We start from the raw sequence: 21042 nt of genomic DNA, 5'->3' as shown, positions 1-21042 counted from the left end.
AGCTTTTGGTAGTGCACATTTCAATTGGAAACAGAATTTAAAAACAGACAGAACAAACCAAAAGCCAAACCAACTTTCTCCATAGCTGGAGAAATACTAAAAACAAATTCTAATATGTGATTTAAGAAAAAAAAAATAAAATCAAAGTTTTTCTTCCTCTTAACAAGGATTTTATAGGGTTTCTCTGTTTCTCATTCCCACTCTTTCAGAAGCCCATGGGCACACCCTTGGGACTCCTCACCCCCATGTCAAATGCGAGTGAGAATGACAAACTTCCATACTTGATTGACGCTGATGGACAGAAGGGAAAGACGGTGTGGTGACAGATCAGCACACACAGCATGGCCACCAAGCCTTGTTTCCCCAGGGTAAAAAGCCAGCTAGAAAACAGTGTTGCTGGAGCTCCAGCTTCTTTTTATGACCTGTATCTAACAAACTCATTCACAAATTGGAAAAAGACAGGAAAGATATCTTGAAGTGATCCAGGGAGAGGGATGCCTACGTTTCGAGAGAAAAGATGATGGTTTAACTACAATCAGCTGTAAAAATCAAAGCTGAGGAAGGTTTTTGTAACCTGTATCTTACATGTAAGCATATGCTAAATGATAGGAAGGGCAAAAAGCTATTACAGGCAAAAGAAACTTCCAGAACAAGAAGAGGAAAACTGTCCAGAAATAACTAGCCAAATGTACAAACTGCATTAACACCAGGTCAAGTATGGTTCTAGAGGACTCTTTGTATAGGCATTCTTTGCCTCTACTATTTAAAATTTGTGTCAGGATGAATCTTGCCTTGTTGAAATGACATGATGTGAGATTCCTGCCTGCAACAGCTCAGTAATCCAGTTGGTCGTTTCCTATCTCAAAAAGAAGAAGATCCAGAAGGAGAATCTAAAGTGGCACAGAATTAATAAACAACAAATGGTTTTTCATTTTTCTTATTGACAGGGGAACGAAGGGCTCCTGAGGAAACCATTTCAGAATGAAATAAACAAACCTAAGTATGTTTTTACACAGAATGCGACTTAACTGCAGGATCACCCCTACAGAATTTTGAAGGATAAACACATGACTAAAAACCCAATGCACTGCTGCACAGTAAGTCTGACATGAGTTATTTGAGTTATTCAAACTAAACAGGAGTATACAATGAGCTTAAAAGTTCCTGCATCAGTCACTTCCAGAAACTGGAAGAGCAGAGAAAAACATCACTTGCCACATTAACACCTCTTTCCCACTACCTGTTGCTTACTACTACCAAATGTAGAATGAAGAACCTCAGGTTTTACTTAATCAAGCAAAATTCCTGTTCTCCTTTTTATACAGATGAGTGCAGTCTCTGTTGGTTTTGTTTGTTTGTTTCTATTTGGTGGATTTTTGGTTTGTTATAAATGGAAAAGTAAAACCCAATCACTGGGCAGCCTGATCTGGTGTGTGGCAGCCCTGCCTATGGTAGGGAGCTCAGACAAGATGATCTTGAAGGTCCCTTCCAAACCAAGCCATTCCCTGATTTCTTAAAGGTACTTCCATATGTATTAAAATGGATGGACCTTCATTCTGACCATGAACAGCCAGCTGTTCAAGCAAAACCACGTTCAGAGAAATCCTCCTCACTTTCTGTAGAAGACTGCAAGAGTAACTAGGAGAGAAGAGGGACGGAAGGGTCTACCCAAGGACAAACTGGGGGATGTATACGTGGAAAGAGAGAAGAGTTGAAAAGCCATGGGAGAACAACAAAAAATGATGAAGAGCACAGTAATACGAAGGCAGCTGACAGATGAGGGAGATGAGGACAAAGTACTAATTCTGAGATTACGTTAAGTAGGTCGCTACGAAGGCTGCAATTTCAGTTAAGCAGGGGGAAAGCGTCTGATTGAAGAATTCCAGCCATGGGTTGTAAAATAGTACTACATTCATTGTGCTCAGAGATGAAAGACCAAAGGGGAAGTATTTTAAGATGTAAATATTATTACAGTCAGATTTTCTATGATGGGAAAAGTTGGAGCAGACTTCTGTGCTGGCGGAAAGGGGTGGAGTTTACTCACGTCTTCTCCTAAGGATTTTAGATTTCTTCTTGACTGAATAAAACAGTGGCTTTTCACATTTCCACAGATACCTACAAGTAAGAGAAATAAAAACTGTTAGGAAAAAAAAAAAAAAGGAGAAAGCATGTAAAATAATAATTTCTTAATTAAGTAGAGCTATTAAAATAAGAACAAAATAATTCATTGTTAACACCACCAAAAGCCACCTCCTCCAACACATTTAGCAGCCTTTTTCTGCATAGATAAAGAGAGGCATGTAAGCCTAGATTTACTGTAATAGGTTAACTGTTCAGTTGTATAAGCTACTTTGTCACAGAAAGTGTTTAATTAATATGTGGGATAAATATCATGACTGTGAATAGAAAACTAAGATAAGGATAGAATTGCTTTGTTCACTTAAGTGTGCTGAATGGGAACATGGAGCAAATTCCAAACTTTTTCAACTTCCGTGGGGGGTCAGAATTTCACTTAAAATCATCTACCTTAATATTATTATTATCATTATCAAGTACTTCAAAATCTCTTACTTGGCTTTTTCTTCATCCAGTTTTTTTTGCTCCACATCCAAGGTACATTTGATAACCCTGTACCACTTTTTGAACTCGAAATATGGACCACCTGAATAAAACATTCATATTTCAGTTTTAGCTTGTGAAGGAGTGAAAGAAATGTGACACACAGAATGTGGTCTCTGCATCTCCCGTCTGTAGGCAAACCCTAAATTCCATCTGCTTATAGCAAACATACTCGATCCAACATTTCTGTAAGACAGAGAAAATGAAAAGCAGAAATGCAGGAAAGGAACAGCGTAACAGGTGGGAAGAAACACCTCTGCTCAGAGTATGGTTCCTAGTTTTAGACAAGTCAATCCTTCTCCCTCCTTTCTGGAAGTTAAGTGTAATTGCTACCCACACTAGAGCTCCACAACACTAACTGGTCTTCCTCTGTTTGAAATCTGACTTCAAGGAATTAATGAAATTGTAGAAGCTTAGTTTTAAACAAGTTCTGAAGCTCAGATGTAGGATGTGAAACAGTGTCAATCCCCCACCATCCATCCTGCTGCCATGAGATGTTGCAAGGCAAGAAGGATAATCCAGACAATTGTATTCACCGAGTATCAGTGTCCCACATATTTTGGGCACTGGATTCTCACTCACTGATATGCGAACAAATACATACCAGTGCATGCAAAAATGCTAAGGCATAAGGCATTCCAGCAGCATGTTTACCACTGATACTCCGAAGAGGCACAGGATTGAAGTAGATCAACAGAGTACAGTAAGGATAAGAACTGCAAACAGAACTATGGCACAAGGTACATTTAAATAACCAACTCTTATTATCCGTGGGTGTATTATCTGCATCGTGAATTAACCGGGCTTTGCATTTCCCCATCACCCGAGCTGCACTGCGTGGATGCTTGCATCATGCTCACTTCCAAAGTGCTGGCTGGCAAACTGCTTTGAAGCTGAATAAACTGTTCTTATAAGCAAAGTTCTGTATGTCTTCTACGCTTTTGCTATTCAAGTTATCCTGCCACGAGAGGCCTTACAAACTAGCACTACAGGTGGCCTCAAATGGACAAACAAAGGGAAGAAAGATCCATCAGTAGTTATTAAAATGCAATGGTATGGATAAAAATCTGTTTGGAACTCCTCTATACAGAGGGTGCTGGGAGGCTGGTCCATGGCAAGAAAAGAATTTTTATATTTCTCTTACCACAAGTTATTCACCATCTGTCACAAGGAAGCCTGCTGCCAGGGACATGACACTAACCGTTCACCTGGCTGGTACTGCTGCTCCTACATTCACATGGCTGAGTCAACTGGCAAACGCACAGCTCTGTGATGCACTCACACATATACGCGTGCCTCAATCACATCGTATTTGAGCATAAACAGCACCGTGTACATGTGCAGTCTGCAGAACATACACTCACAGACACACGCGAGGAAGCTACAACTACCTACTGTGCGGCTTCCAGGCTGTCTTGAAAAACTGTAGGAGCTGAAATATTTTACATAGCAAAAAAAAAAAAGACTGGAGAGAGGATAGTTGTATTGAAAGTACAGCTAGCGGATGCTGGATGCTTTACAACGCAGTATCAGCCATTATTCATCTGAGCACAGTAAGCTTGGCAAAGCGCCAGGGGCAGTGCTGAGTCCTGGCACCGCTCAGTGCCTGAACGGGACGCTATCACATCAGGTGCCTGCTGCCACTCCAACAGCTGAAGAACGGGGACAACAGAACACAGCACGCGAACTGTTTTGCACCAGAAGATTTCAAAGGAAAAAAAAAAAGTGGGCAAAGAATGAGCTGTTAATTCCCAAAGGCAACGAGACTTGTTAATAAGAGAGAAACCCTATTAAGACATCAATGGCTTTGAGCCTCAGCTCGCAAGCAGTTGTGCAACTTCTGCTCCGGTCATTGTTGCCTGAAGTTTTCAAGGGAAACAAAAATGAAATAATAAGATCCGAAGTAAGTTGGAATATCCATTTAAAATGAGAATTACAGGCTTTAGTTGTCAGTGGGGACTGTCTCTAGATACAGCAGTGATGATGCATTCATGCACTACTAACGCTCATCTTTGTTACTGACATAAACGTAACAGAAGGGTAAAAATGAACCAAAAGAAAAGGATGTGAGGCTTAAAACATAAAACACTGCAACACATCTTTGATCTTGTCTTCAACTGTGATCTGGATAAGGTCACGGAGGATCTTCCTGAGGATTTCTAATCTTTGATTTGGTCTTTTTGCCCTCAAAGAACTACATTCACACCATTATCTTTTCTATCTTAATTGCTGCTAGCTTTTCCACACTCTCTCAGGATTATTTGGAAGAAGAAAATAGATTACATCTCAAATATGTTACACACTAAGACATTTTATTTAACAAGACTGAACAAGTTTGGATTTTATCATAAATGTGGTTGGCTGCCCCTAATAAGTATCTGCTATTTACGATCAAAGTGTGTTCCCACTTTACGAGGTAACCATTCACCTTCACCTAACATGCACAAAAAGGAGAAGAGAGCAGGGAAAAGCAGAAACACATCCAGCAAAGTATGTACAAACTTCTCTATCTTTATATTCTTCTTGGGTATCACCATCAGAATTAAGCAAGTAAGCCAAAACAGTTTTATGTGAACAAAGTCACATTGTCTTTAAAGAACTGCCTGAAAAGAATAAATGCCAAAATCACTCTTTAACCATCAGTAGGATTAAGTCTTTCTAAGCCTGATTACAAAGTTACTTGGGTTAGAAAATCATAAGGCTGCTTCTACTGCCATCTTTATGTACCTTCACCTTCTTTGTTATTTTTATTTCCTTCTGCGGAGAAGTCCGAGAGCAACCTGGAGGAGAGAAAGAAAGAAAGAAAACTCAGACCCTTCTGTAGACCCAAACAGTGCAATTTTCACATGAATTTTGAATGCGGCTGACAAAAGTATACCCCAATTTCCCTTCCAGGTTTCAGCTTCAAACTGCTGCTTTGTAAAAATAAGTAACATTGGAAGTCCAAAATGCCCTCAAGTTCATGTTTTATGCTACTGAACTTTACCAAAATACTACAAGTTCAACATTATTGAAGAAAGGATCCTCAAAGTTATTTACACTATATGAAAGTTTGGCCTTTGTTAGAGAGCTGCCTGCATACTTACCACTCGTAGTGATCATCTAATAAAAACAGTAACTTTAGAACCACCACAATAACTGCTGCTGCAAGGACATCGTATTTCACTTTCCTTGTTGATTTATTTCCAGGCGTGAGAGTGAGGAAATCCACTTCTCCAATAGAAGTCTTTTTCACCAGGCGACAAGTCCAGTTGTGCAATTCATCTAATTAATACCAATCAAAAAGGAAAAGGAGTACATTGAAAGAAGCTAAAAATACTTCTGCGGTGCAAAATAGTGGTCATTAGAGGAAAACACCACTCTTGTCTTTTGGGACAATTAGCCATTTTTCTCAGGCTGAAAAGCATTTCTAGATGTTTTCATAGATGGTAGGTAATCTTTGCTGTAATTATAATAAAAACGGTTGACATACAGTCACAGAGAAAAAGAATAAAAGATTTTTAACATTGTCTCCATGTTATTCAAAAGACGTCATTATGTCATCCTGAACTTTGTTCCGGGAAAGTAAATCTTAAATCTATACCCCTAATAACAGTTAAACGCTAATTTTTTCAAAAACCTACAAACCCAAAGCCAAAAATCTGTCAACCCCCTTTTCTTTCTGTCTATCAGCTTAAAACAACTGTGGGACTGGAGCCAGGCCATAGCAGCACTAAGAGAACCAAGGGCTGCTTAAAGAAGCTGGCTGGGCACGGAGCCCAGCACACCGGGCACTGCAGCACTGGGCACAAAGCAGACGTTCCCTGCTAAGGTTCAACCTGGAGCTGACCTGTAAGGGCTAATTGCACCTGCTGGCGTGGTTTGTACCAAACCTATGCAGCTGCAGCTCCGAAAGCAGCAGCACGCTATCCGTGCAGCCTCATATTACTCCATGCTTATTTTTCACAGATACAAACCCCCCAAATTTCTCACTGTTCCTGTTCAGCAAGAAATACAGGTGGCGATTACATCACCATCGGATTCCACAAAGGTTAGCAACGTATGACTAAGTACAATCTTAATCCATCTCTACTTTGTATTCTCTTGCTGCTTACAAAGAGCTCACTACAAACCAGTATTTAATCCTCTCATACACAACAGTGGAAGTTAAATAAAATCTGAAAAGTATAAGAGCACTTCCAAAGCAAACCTTCTTGCAACAGCTGCCGATACACTTTCTTGTACTTTCGATCATTTAGCCTACATTTTCATTGTTATTCACTGTCCTAAGAAGCAACACCAATTCATCTTAGGAGATGAAACGACAACAATCATCTTTTTTTCTATTTGCAAAAGAAAAACACAAACCATTCACACACAGAAAGTAACAAGCAAAACAAAAAGATACTTCTATGTGACAAACAGTTCGGTAGTAAGGAAAGAGTAAAGGACAATAGATTCTTCTCTTCTACTAACTTCCAAAGGGGATTCCGAACGTTATTTCTCTGTAATTAACCTGGAAATGCCAAATTTTTGGCCCCTCTTTGATTCAGTCAGCACTTCAAAATGTGAAAAATAAGATGGAAAAGCCAAGATGCTTTATTCAGTGTAACTAATTACTAAATAAGAAAATGAGGCCCCCAAACTATTAATTGCTAGAATGTTGTTAGAAAAAAAGCTCTCAATTTACAGGCTAGTTGTCTGCAGAAGTCATCTCCAGAGACAGCAGCAGGGCAGTCAGCAGACAATGCTCACAGACTGGCAGCCATCGGTCTTCCTTTGGTAGGTCAATATTCAAGACTTCATTTAAGAATAAAGAAAAATATTTCCTGTTTATGCAGTATGTTCTTTCAAACCTAAACCAGACCAACCAACCAAGTGAGATGGGCTGTTTTCTCACACAGCATCACTCGTTAATATTAAAATTGTTGCTGATACACAGTATCACAGAACACATGCTCAATATTGCACATTATGGTTCCATTCAGTGCTGAACGTCATGAACCACTGATCTGAAGTTACTAAGCCAGGTGACTTTCACTAGGAGCTCTTAGTTCACACTGCTACTGAAAGATGCGAAACAAAGCATCCACTCAACAGCCTCAGAGTCAGCACCAGAGAGCCCTGCACATCTGGGCCTTCAGAACCTACTTGGATGTTTGATGGAGGCACTTTCCATAGAAATTATCTTTCAGTTCAAGCTTAAGCACGTATAAAACAAAAGGAAAAGAGGAGGCAGTTTTAAGAGTAGTAATTTAAGTCTTTTTGCTGGGGTTTAATGAACTGAAGAAAAACATTATCGGTTCAGGTTTGGGAAAATATTTACCGGGTAAATTAGCTTCCATCAAGTACTTCATGCACAACACATCTGGATGCAGAAAGCAGTTGTCTGTTATATCTGGAAAACGAGGCAGGTCTAAAAACGCTGCAAGTTCAACCATTTTGTTGTAGACTTCTTCATATACAGGCCATGACTGAAAGACAGAGTTAAGAGCATGTTATGTATTTTCCCTGTGGTGTATTTGTTATTAATTTTCTTAATGAATTTTCTTATTTAATACAGAAACGCTGCGTTCTTTCAGCACTCTGCATGACTGAACACACGTGAGAGAATGGAACCAGACTGCAGTACTGCAAAGAGAAACACTGGCTACTTTTAAAGCCCATGAAATGTATGTAATGCCAATAAAACACTGCTGTTCGGACCAGCTGCCGAGAAACTGCCTTCTTAGTGAAGGGATCAGTACGTTTCCAGATGCTCCAAGACTGAAACTGCATTTAAAAACAATAATTAAATAGAAGGTGAAATATCTCAAGATGTAAGAAATAACAGAATCACAGAGTGGGTGAGGCTGGGAGGGAAGCCATCTGATCCCAGCACCAGGCTTAGATCAGCTACAGCAGGTTGGCCGGGACTGTGTCCAGTTGGATTCTGAGCATCTCCAAAGACAACAACTACATATGACTGCGTGGCCAACCTGCTGTTCCAGTGGTTCACTTCCTGCACTGCAGAAAAAAAAAGTTATTTCTTATGATTCAATGGAATTTAATAGCTAATGGTGGTGACCATGTTGAAAAATAGTGTTTTGTAGCTGAGCAGTTACTCTATCAGTGTTACTATGCTCCACTGTAATTTCCACAGAAATAAACAGGAGGCATTACTTTCAGAGCAACCTAAGTACTTTCCTTTAATAGGAATTCAGCAGAGGTTTACACTTCGTGCACAGATTCAGAACTTCCCTAATCAATAATGAATTTGGGGTTCTGGTTTTTATAGACTAGGCTGAGAACAGAGCAATCACATTTATGACAACAATAAGACTGAAATAATGTCTTTTTATCCAGACATTTGGTTTCATTTGTTTTAATATAAGCTATGCAGCCAATGTTCACATTTTATACTTTTGGAGGGTTACCATACCTTTTTATTATTATTTTTTTAAGTGCTCTCCCCCCAGCCTGCAGTTAAGACTTGCTTAATTGCACTAATAAACGCTTAAGCAAATGAATAATTCTACTGTCACTATTACACATGCCAACTTCTTGTAACAGTTAGGAAGTCGTTCATTAGATTTTCTAAATGGTGTTAAAAAGTGGCTTAGGCTTCTATGTGACTATCTTGAGAAACAAGAAAAACACGCATGGCAGGACCTCTGCAAAAGCTCAGGCTCAACGTGCTTCCCATTCCTCTTAAAAGAGCAGCTGTAAGGTGAATACCAAAACAAAACCTGAATCAGATTTCACTTTTCTCCAGTGTATTTGGAGAAAAATTGAAGCCCCAGATGATTTAAGTAAAAGTATCATGTAAGTCATATTCCTAATTAGATGCAAAGGAAACGCGTTGGATGAACAGCATGAATTAGCTGCTTCTTCATAGCACAGCACAGGTGACAATAAAGACACTGAGAATTCAGTCCTCTCAAACACTAAATAATCACCAGTGAAGTTATCTGAAATCTAATTTAACCAAGAGCTACTTTAAGGTACGTAGCTCTTAATTTGAGGGTTCTATCACTTTATATGTGAGCTTTTCTCACCACGTCAGGCTAAGGAGGCAGCTCTCCAGTCCTAGGTTCCAGGCCCTAGGAACACCAAGAGCTACCTTTTGGCTCATTATAAAAGGGTGTTAACAAACAGACAGTTCTTAGTCAATTTGTGTTCATAAAGAGATGTGAACACAGTTGGGACACGTGGCTCTAGAAGGACACACTAATCCACCACAAAGACCAACCGAACCAATTACTGCTTCCCAAGGCTTAACTCCCAAGCTCCACATCACTGACTGCACAACTCCTGCCTCTACAATGCAGAGCTGAGTTACAACAACGTAAGATGAATGGAACCCTGTGCTTTCAGGAGCACACAGCCATCACCTGAGCTTTGAGCTGTAGGTGTAAGCTGAACCTAATCTCAGCAAGACACATCACAGCAAAGAGCTGGAAGGCTTGGAGGTTGAGGACTGAAGAGACCAGAGAGCATTTCTAGCTCTGGAAATTCTTATCTGTCACCACGTACACCTGCCTAATCCTGAAGGAGGTCTGATTGCATACAGAAAATCTCTTATGCTGCAAAATCTCATACTAACTGTGAAGGTTAAAACAAACAGAACACCCAAATTCCACGCAACAAGCACAGTAAATGCCAGAACAATACTAAGAAAAAGCCAAATGCAGCAAAACAGCAGCCTTGAAAGTCAGAGACCCACACCATGGCTGAGGCTCAAAAGGAGCCATGGAAGTCACCTGGTTCAATCTTGGGCCAACGGGGTCCAACCTAGAGCAGGTTGCCCAGGCCCACATCCAGGTGGCTTCTGAATACCTCCGAATTGATCAATATTGGATACCACCTAATGGACAAATTTTATCACTTTCTACCTAGCTACGCATCTCTTCCAGCAAAACAAACAAACAAAGTGATAAAACAAGTTGCAACAAAAAAAGACCCAACAAATCAACTAGAAAAGCAAGTTTCAGAGCTGGGGCTTTCTTCCAGTGAAAGCAAAGCCTCCAGCACCTCATGATTAAACCCCAAGGCAGGAGTCCTTGGACAAGAGGGGATTAGATCACACGCCACACATTCTCCAAGTACAACTTTCACTTATCCAATCACAAATTAAAAGATTTTGCGTTACTCATTTGCATTTCTGTGTTAAATATTAGGACAACTCCCCTGTCCATCAGCACATGGAGTTACTAAGCTCTCACTCTGTTTCGAGAACCTGGGAAACACTCCACATATAAAACTCAGTTACAAACCCTTGAGGGCACTTAATAATTTCAGGAAGACTGACAGAAAACCCTTTTAAAGTCATGCCATCTGATAGCCCTTTCAGGTGTTTCGCAAGCTGGAATTTCTTCAAGACTGATCAACAATGCTGACAGAGCCCATAACTCGTCCAGAATGGGTACAGAGGTTACTGAGAACTCTTCTTAACAGCTTTGTCTTTAAAATCTTTGTAAATCATTCTCACAAGTGACAAATAAGGTAACTTCAGGTCTCCTACAAAAAGTAGTAGGAAAGATTAATACTACTTAATGCTTTTCTTTTTTCTCTCTCCCCAACTTCAGCTTTGCATAGGAGAAAGAATATATAATGTCCAGTTGGTAAAGAAGCGTCTAGCATAAGATTTTCATTATGATAGATACTCATTACGCTACTTAAATTCGTTGCCTTTATCGTTCAAAATTACATGAAATTTTTCACCTGTATTAGAAAAGAACCACCTGGTTTTCAGAAGCAGGTGAGCCAAACTATTAACATGATAATCAGATCACAGCAGCTGGTAATTGTTTTGGGTGAGCCAAGATTGCAGCCTCTCCTACTTGTTTGCACAGTATCAGAATGTTGCTGATCAACAGGTAGAAAACAGTATACAATTGGCTGGCTTTCTAGACTCACTTGGAGGCTCCACAGCTTCTTTCAAATGTGGTCTAACTGACTCTCAGATGACTGCGTAGACGGTTTTGTCCTCCTGTATCAGGACAAGAAGCCAAAAGTAACTACTTATATACATTCACAGTTCTGTTTATATTACTGTGATTACGTTATATCTTTCTGTAAAGAATTGAAGAGTTGTTTTAAATCTTCCCTTTTATCTTTTCTTTTTCCCTATCATACTTCTTTCCAGTACTTTTCCCTAGTAGTTCCCTTTATCATCCCTTTACCCACAAATTTCCACCCAAAGATTCTTTTCTTCCCATACCTGCATGTTTTCTAAGGCTCTACCTTCACCTGTGCTGCTTGCATTCAGCAGCAGACATCCTTCCATGAGATTCCTTTAACAGCCATTTAATTCTGGAATCTACTTCCCTTTTTCATTACTGGCTTTTTATTGGTCATTGGAGATCCTTGAAATTCAGAGTCTAGATATGCTTGGAATTATCTGAATACCAGCCATCCTCATCACTTTCAAGATGACCAAGTCAGCCTGGACTGAATTTGACTTCCAAATTTCTCAAGAATTGGACTAAGAAAGGAGTTTAACCTTGAAGATTTGGAAAACATCCAGTTATGAACCTTGGAGAAGAGCGTTTGCAACAGAACCCAGAAGCTGGTTCATTAAAGCAAGGCACATCCAAAAACCAGAAGATATTTAGTCTGAAGTTAATAAGGCCATCAGAGTACCACAGATGGGTACTCCAAGGGGGTTTACACACCCTAATGTGTGTAAACACCTCTTAATGCAGCCTGCGTTGAGACATACATTGCCAGGAACCCAAGCTAGCTTTAGAACTAGCTAAGGTAAAATGAGCTAAAACAGCAGTCAAGCAAGTGCTCTGCAGAGCCTGGCACACTGTGCTTTGCTTCTGCTACTCGGCTGCTTCAGCTGAGCTGCTTCTGCTCTCTGCAGCAGAAAGCTGTCTGCCCGCCTTGGGTGGGATGCACACAGAACTGCCAGTAAAGGCAATAACCAAATCAGCTGTGAAATGTACGCCCAAACTATTATTTAATGCTGAATTACATGACCTTGTGACCCAATTATTATGTGATTTGACACAATTGGAAAGCCCAAACTCCTAAGGTGACGGAGTTTATTTCTCCATGTTTGGGGTACTGCCCTCACCAATCCACTACTCGCATGCACTTTTACCAATCTGGCTACCCCATCCAAACACACACCAACAAATCTTACTGATGGATATTTTTCATGCCTTCTTTTTTCCCCCCTTTGCATAACATTTATCTGCCTCATTATCACCTCACCTGCAGCAGCATGAAATTATTGCTATAACTATCACACACAAATTAGGTGCACTTTCATGCTGTGTTTTATGACTAACAAAGCCTTCAGAAATAGGTAACACATTTTTTTCCCCCACCTAAGTGAGATGGCCAAACTAAGGTAGACAGCTGTGCAGAATGAAGCTGAATTTTGCATGAACAATTTCTTTGCTGGAGTAGAGGGTATATACCAGAGACAAAGGCCACGTAGAGTATGGGCACCGTTGCCACTGCTGTACAAAAATGTTCCCATCTCAAATTGCTGGTGCATGTGAAAGGATTCTGGGGAGAAGCACTGCTCCCTGCTCTTCCATCCCTCCCTATGTCACCATCAGAAGCACGGGACCAGGTTCAATGGGCACTGAGCATGACTCAGTTCCACCAGTTTTGTATGGATGAAAGGAGCAGATGCAGTTCTTCAAACACTGATATCCATGAATCATATACAGATGCTGATGTAACAGCCGAGGGTGTGCCTGGAATTATTAAAAGGGAACCAAATGACAGGAAGAACAAAGACGGGTGAAACTGCTACAGCTCCATTCATACAACTGCTGAGAAATATACCGCATGCAAGAGTTCTGCTAGAGAAGACAAGAGTCCAAGCACATGCTTGAAGTTGGTGCTGAGGATTGTTGTACAGAAAAGACCCATTTTAGAAGAGGGCTCAATTAACAATGTTTACACATTGAGAGAATTAATCCTAGGTGTGCTAGGATATTTGACTGCATTGGATTGACGCAGGCAGTTTTTAATCAAGGAATGGTACGTGGATGATGAGCCAGCAACCTACATGCAAGAGAAAGAGCTAACCGAGCATTCAGCACAGATCACGAAACCACACAATCATAGGGGCTGGGGCTCATCTGGTCTAACCCCCAACAGTGTACTTTTACTGGAAAAAAAAAAAAAGGTTTGGCTGTATTGCAGGCTTTTTAATATCCTACTTTCAGAGGAAGATGTCTTGTTCATTAGGCAGTTCCTGGCTAAAGTGGCTTTTGAATAAATGAGTTTCTATATTATTAAACCAACAGGGAGACGTGCATGAATGTTGCTCTGCTCGGGCTCAAGTTAACTCTGAGCAACAAATACTCTTCTGAAAAAATGTGGTCTTTCTATAAATTGAGAGAGCAATCCAGCAAGGAACTGAACTGTCATAACATATTGAGCTATAGGAGTTTGGGAACAGATTTTATTGAATTTCATAAATATTTTGGTAGGTTTGTTTTCTTTCTTCATTAAGTAATGCTTGAAGGCAGGTATGGACAAGCTAGAGTTTCTGTTACACAACAGCACTCCCGTGATAAACTTGATTACAATAACCCTTTCAGCAGTGAACTTCCTCCTCAGCTTTTTTTTTTTTAATAAAAGCCTCACCCTTGATTCTTTTCATTCTGCACTATTTTTTTTTATGGTGACCGAGTGCTACATGCACCTGCTAGAAGTGAACAAGAATACAAAAGAAAGAAAACAAACAACAGATAGAAGGAACCCCCCAAATTAAGATTACAGAGTATGGCCAAAACACTGCAGACCAAAGCAGGAACTGCTGCTTGCTTTGGAAAGTAAAAGCAGCATGGCTGATTAGCAGGATTTGTATGGCTGGAATCCTCCGCCTCTCAGAAGATTTTTAAAAATAAACAAGAATGACTGGCTTCTGTGGCAATTTGAATTCCTTAAAGAGCCGCCATTAAAAACAAAAATCAGAAGGCTCATTCAAATTTCAGCTGGGAGAACGGGGATCCTTCCACATCAGACAAAATGGGATTTTGCAAAAGGACCTCAGTAAATAGAGGAGCTCAGCTACAGACAAGCCTAGTGGGTGCCATGGAAGCAGAAAGCTGTTGCCATAATGGACTGAATGCTCTTGAAGAAAACAGGACGAATGCGCTGACCTGCATTCATGAGTTAATTCATCGATTTCATCAGCAATTCCTTAGTTTGACTCAGACTCAAACTGAAATATAAACACACACTGCACCAAAAGCCAGGCTGTGAAACAATCCCAAGGGCAGTGCTTTCCTCAAAGATGTGTGATGACTTGAAGACATGGGTATTAGCCAGGATCAGATTATAAAGTGGTACGAAATCCTTTTGAATAGGCAGTGTGAAAGAAAAACTTATTAAACAAGGTGACAACTCCACAGGGTTTAGGAAATCTTCAGGGTTACTCATGGCAGTACCCCAGATGCACAGCGCTGCCTTGGGCAAGTCTCTCCATTCCAGCTTCCCAGCTGTAAGGGAGCAGCAGTGCCCCATTACCTCTACCCCATTACCTACCCTTCTGCCTGAGCAGAACAGCCACCACAGCACCTGATGGGGCACCCAAGGACAAAGCGAAGCAAATGTTCTGCAGCTGTGCTGGCTTTACCTGGCATGTGCTAAAGCAGGCTTAAACTCCCACGTTAGGTGAAGAAAAGGAAAAAATACACGAGCAGCTCATTACTTTCTGTGTATTAAACTGCAACGCTATCTGGTTATAGAAACAGTGAGAGATTAAGTGATTAATAGCTACACCCTAGCACACTTTGCACACTTCGCAAATTCCTTCAGTAATTCCTAAAATCAGCACACTTAACTTTATAATCTTAGTCACAATTCAAAGACATGAAAATAAGACTGTATTATTGTAATCTGTTCACAAATCCAAGACCTACACTTACCTTAAAAGCCAAAAAGAAAAGAACAGAAGGTCGTTTAGAAGTATTACCACTAACATGTAGAAACACCTAACTGTCTCCCACAAGACCCACTATTTACCCTCACTTGGCTTTTAAACTTATCTCCTCTTGCCACATTCTTAGGCCAGACTTTGTGCTATTGTTCCTTCCTCCTCTTAGCGCTGGGAAGAAAAGTAGCTGTTTTTCATTAGTTATCTCACAGAGTTTTACCATCTCAAAAAAAGTCTCTCCAGAGCACAAAACCCACAAATCGAAACCCTAACTTTAATCCCAGAACAGCAACAAAAAGTGGCTGTACCGCATCTATCCGAGAAGATGTATTTAGCCTTGTGTCCGGCAGAGAGCAAGAGAGATGAGTGGGAAGGAATTTAAGAGCCAAGTAAGCCACAAGGACACTTTCCCAAATTTCTGTCCAGCTTCGCACAGTTTGTGGCTGAGCCAACACTTACATGCTTACATACAGGTTCTGCATGCCTTTTCTTCTGTGGGCTTTGTTCAGTCACTCTCTGACCCTACCAGCATCCAGAACATTTGATAGCAACAAGTTCCACCAATTACGCACAAGATACACAACGAGGAGTTCTCTGCTGTTTGATTCTGAACCAGCAGACCAGAAAATTTTGTCTGACACCTCCCAAGGAGCCATACTGGAAGAGATGGTAGAGTCACCGACCCTGAAGGTGTTCAAGGAATGTTTGGATGTTGTGTTGAGGGACGTGGTTTAGTGAGAACCATTGGTGATGGGTGGATGGTTGGACTGGGTGATCCCGTGGGTCTTTTCCAACCTTGGTGATTCTATGATTCTATGATTCAGAATGGTTGCCTTCTGAACAAAATAAACCATCACCACAACTTCCTCCCAGTCAACTCCTCTTTAGCTTGAAAGGTAAGTAGATACAGTTAATTGCTTCTTGCCTAGGAAACCCATGTCTGCATTTGATCACTCTTTTCACTCCAAAAATCTTTTAGTTCTTCCTGGGATTTTTTTTTTTAAGAGAGGGTAAGAAAAACAAAACAAAACAAATAAAAAAACCACCAAAAGAAACCAACCAAACAAATCAGAAAAACACCCCAAAACCAACAGCAGCAAAAAAAGAAAAAAAAAAAATCCCAATCCAACCAGAATTCCATAGCATAAGGAGTATGATGGATTTATAAATTAACAGTGCTTCATTCTCTATTTCCTTATTAGAAGTCAGGAATTACTAGAAAATAATTCTAATGTAGCTGGACTAAAACAGCTGCATGTTTGAAAACATCATGAAAGAATTATAGAAACCCGTATAATTAAGATCATGCAGATATTTAAATTAAGGTAGGTACATGAACATAACAGCATTGATCATATCAGCTTTCTGAGAACATTAAAACATTTCTACTTAAAAAAAAAAAATCACTTCCTATTAGACAGACTTAATGGGCATATCCATTGATTCAGATACACCTTGTGGGTGTCCTTGGATACAAAGCAGATATCAGTGAAAAAATATATTTGTATTTAATTGAAGCTTGTGGGTCAATGAATTGCAATCTTTTCTTAAAGAACAGTAAAAATTAAATGCAATGCTTGCCCACTGTAATCTTTACCCACTATAAGGATACCACACACAAAAACAAAGCTTGTAGTGTATCTATCTCCTTCCCATACATTGTCTTTACTTCCTACTCTTCTCTCCCAGTAATTTCAAAATAACATCAGTCAACTGCTGGACAGGATGAAATCCTCAGAAGTTTCAAACTGTATTTGCTTTATCTATATTATCATAACAATCAAGCTGAAAGATTACGTATTTCAGTAGATGCAGACAGGAACAGTTTTCTTGCATGAGGAATCTGGTTAAGAAGGTAGCATTTTTCTTTCAACTCATTCAAAGCTGTCTGTAACATAGAAGAGGTTGCTCATCTCAATAACACAGTTCACTTTTCCTACAAGGCTAACTCACCAAAAATGGTCAGCAGACCATTTTATTTTAAAAACCATCTTCAGAGTAGACAATGGCCTAACTTATCAGCATACTCATTTTAGTAGATTAATTTCCAAATGGCAATGTCAATTTAATTTAGATATCAATGTCAATTTAGAAAATGCATCGTTATCACCCATCAAATTAGCAATACCAAATCAGTCACCAAATGGTAGGCCTACTACAGGCAGCAGAAAGTAGGCTCACAATCGCAGGCTCTAGTTCTCATGGGGGACTTCGATCACCTCAATATTTACCAGAAAAGCAACACTACCAGGCACACATGGTCCTGGAGTTTCCTGCAATGCATGGAAGGTAACTTTGTGACACAGGTGGTAGAGAGGAGTGCTGCTGGACCTTCGTAAAAACAGGAAAGGTCTGGTTGGGAATGTGAAGGCCGAGGGCAGCCTTGGATGCAGTGACTATGAGAGTGGAATTCAGGATCTTACATGGAAGAAACAAGGCAATGCATAGCATTGCCAACCGAGACCTCAGGAGAGCCAACCCTGACTTCTTCAAAGACATACTGGGAGGCGTCCCGTGGGTTAGAGCATTGGAAGGTAATGGAGCCCAAGAGAGTTGGCTGATATCCAAGCATCACTTCCTCCAAGCTCAAGATTGGTGCATCCCTAAGAGTAAGAAATCAGGTAAAGGTGGCCGGAGACCCACATGAATGAGCTAGCAGCTCATGGAAAAATTCAAATGGATGAAAAAAGTCTATGAATAGCGGAAAAGAGGTCTGGTCTCTTTGGAGGAATATAGGAATGCTGTCGAGGCACACAGGGATGCAGTGAGGAAGGCTAAGGCCAACTTGGAAATAAATCTGACCAGGAAGGTCAAGGACAACAAGAAAAGATTCTTTACGTATGTCAGTAGCAAAAGGAAGACTATGAGGATTGTTGGTGTGCTGCTGAATGAGGTGGGTGTCCTGGTAACAGAGGACACTGAGAAGGCACAGTTACTGAATGCCTTCTTTGCTGTTAGGACTGCCCTTGAGGAAACCCAGACCCTGGAGATAAGAGAGAGAGTCTATAGAAAGGAAGACTTCTCCTTTGTTGAGGAGGATCTGATCAGAGATCATCTAAGCAAACTTGAGACACACAAATCCATGGATCCCAATGGCATGCACCCACGAGTGCTGAAGGAGCTGCCAAGAAGCTTTCTATCACCTCTGAAAGGTCTTGGGGAATGGGAGAGATGCCTGAGGATGATAAGGGTAGTGAAGCACCAGAATAGGCTGCCCAGAGAGGTTGTGGAGTCTCATTCTCTGGAGATAGTGAAAATTTGTCTGAATGCTTTTCTGTGTAACCTACTGCAGGAAATCTGCTTCAGCAGGGGTTGGATTAGATCTCCAGAGGCCCCTTCCAACCCCTGTGATTTCCTCAGCAAGAATTTCAGTTGAGTGACCTCATAAAATAGTTATAATACAGAAGTAAACAGGAATTTCACTCCTCCTCAGACATTGGGACAAAAATCATAAAGCCCTAAAACAGTGATTCACTCCATCTACCCCTCCTAGAAGAGTACTATAATTAGGAGACTAAATCCACACCCACAACTAAAGAAACACGAGCACATAAGGAACACTGTCAAGTTTATAAACTTCTATTAACATACACAAACTCTGTAATGAAGCAAATGTTAATCCATCTGCTTTTAAGCTGATGAAATTATAGATCCAGAAATAGCATCTTTGATATCAAACAATCCCAAAGTATGAAATATCATTTGCTCAGTTATGCTACATTCAACTTAGGGTACAAATCAAGGAACAAAACGAGCATGGAGGAATTAGCCTGAAGAGCTGGATAAATACCCATAGTTTTAATGACATTAAAAATGATCACCATGAGATTTCTAAGGCTCTTCAGTGGTCAGTTTGACTCTGTGTGAGGTTATGCCACTACTATAGTTGACCCAGAACACCTAGCCCCTGGCTCTAAGCATCAAGCTGGGCAGGTGCAGCAGTGTGCTTCGCAGCCATTCCCACTAAGCGTGCTCACAGACAATGCATCGTTCTCTGTGCTCTTGGGATTTGAGTACAGACCTCATCTCCCGTGTGACAATACTGCTCAGCTACTTTGCTATGTGAGAAGATACCCATTTCTTTTTACTGTATTTAAAAGAACAATGAAAAATAACTTGATCTTTGTTCTCAGCACATGTGGGAAGAACGACCTACATGAGCGAAATCAGCACACCAGCTCCACAAGCTTGTCCAGCCCTTGGGGAGATGGGCTGAGCGTCTGCAAAGACAGAAGCATGAATGCTCTAGTAACAGTTCCTCTCCTAAGTTCCATGTGATGTACATCAAGAAACTACATTTAAGCTATCTAATGAGAATATAAGTGAGAGAGGTACCTGCTTTCCAAAGCCTCCAAAGACAGATTCTATCTGTCTAGGTTTAGGCACTTCAAACACAGGAAAATATTTCACCAATGTGTGATATGCTCCCAACTTCAAGAAAGAGAACAGAAGAAGCTCAAAGTATGTTACACGAAAATGCAAACAACTGTTTCCAGCATGAATAAGCCGAGCAATAGGCTAAGTTAGATACATAAGTGATGAACATTTTCCATGTGTTATTCAGTACCATAAACGCAAAGAACTAGTTTTCAAGAAACCTGTAATACTGATTCTACCTCTGGTCATAGCATACCTTTATTATTCAATCAATCCTAATAGCATAAATTACACTAACTCCTTTACACTTTGACAAAGATTATTAGAAATTAATGAAGAATGAATGTTAAATTAGTTCTAAGATTGAGCCATTATCCTTGAAGCCTCAAGACTACAGCCAAATTCTAGTTTTTGTTGTATACATCAGGTAACCATCAAAGTTTTTAGCAATTTTCTTTTCTTAACTCATGAGAAATCCTTCCATTTTATACTTTCCTCCAGGCTAATTGTCAGTTCTTCTGCCCCCAATATTCACAGGGAAATCAAAACCAGGAGGCGTATTAAACTTCTTAAACTCATCAACTAAATTTACAAAACAAAACTGATTTTATTATGCTTGAACAATGCTGAGTTGATTCAAATATGCATGTGTGGCGCAACCCTATTTTATTCAAAACAGGTCTTACTGAGCAGCTACATTATTAGATGGTCACAAGGCAAAAAAATGTCTATAGGTTCTAAGTATTAACAACTGTATTCCCATTATAATTTTGTCTATAATCACTATAATTAGAAATAAGGGCAAAATCTGAGGTCTGACATCTGCCATCACAGTAAAATTCAGCAACACGTAGCCACGCTGTAAGAACAGAGATTATCATTATAGAATCATCATGAAGCTGGAAGCAAAGGGGTCCAACACTGAGCAGCACAAGGACACAAATCCCAAATTTAAACCTTGTTCTCAGTTATTGACAGTAAAACATACAAAAATCCCCAGCTCCTGACTTAAAGGGATGTACTTTAGGCCTCTCCAAACACAGTATTGGCTCGTCACTAGTACTACCTGACAGCTCTTGGTTTTCTGGGATAATGGGATAAAAGGAGAACATAACAGGAGGCGCACAACTCAACAACAATCTCCTGGATAAAAAAGGCAAGAAACAGCATTGTAG

The 21042-nt window shown here is 40.2% G+C and overlaps 1 protein-coding gene across 2 annotated transcripts in view; it reads right to left on the bottom strand.

The window, feature by feature from the left end:
• The window catches only part of TAF1B (TATA-box binding protein associated factor, RNA polymerase I subunit B), a 44706-nt gene that overhangs the window by 5114 nt on the left and 18550 nt on the right, over positions 1 to 21042 (bottom strand). The window contains exons 9-13 of one of the 2 annotated variants that reach the window (NM_001006416.2): positions 7925 to 8072; positions 5706 to 5883; positions 5347 to 5399; positions 2572 to 2662; positions 2045 to 2115 (exon numbers count right to left, since the gene is read on the bottom strand). In NM_001006416.2, coding sequence (NP_001006416.2) covers positions 2045 to 2115; positions 2572 to 2662; positions 5347 to 5399; positions 5706 to 5883; positions 7925 to 8072 — 541 coding nt within the window. The remainder of the gene's footprint in view (positions 1 to 2044; positions 2116 to 2571; positions 2663 to 5346; positions 5400 to 5705; positions 5884 to 7924; positions 8073 to 21042) is intronic. The other variant, XM_015276038.4, reaches the window with a different exon arrangement.

This window comes from Gallus gallus, chromosome 3 (genome assembly GCF_016699485.2).
Source record: "Gallus gallus isolate bGalGal1 chromosome 3, bGalGal1.mat.broiler.GRCg7b, whole genome shotgun sequence".
Lineage (NCBI taxonomy): Eukaryota > Metazoa > Chordata > Aves > Galliformes > Phasianidae > Gallus > Gallus gallus.
The sequence above is the reverse complement of the archived record's forward strand: the minus strand, read 5'-3'. Positions and strand labels throughout refer to the sequence as shown.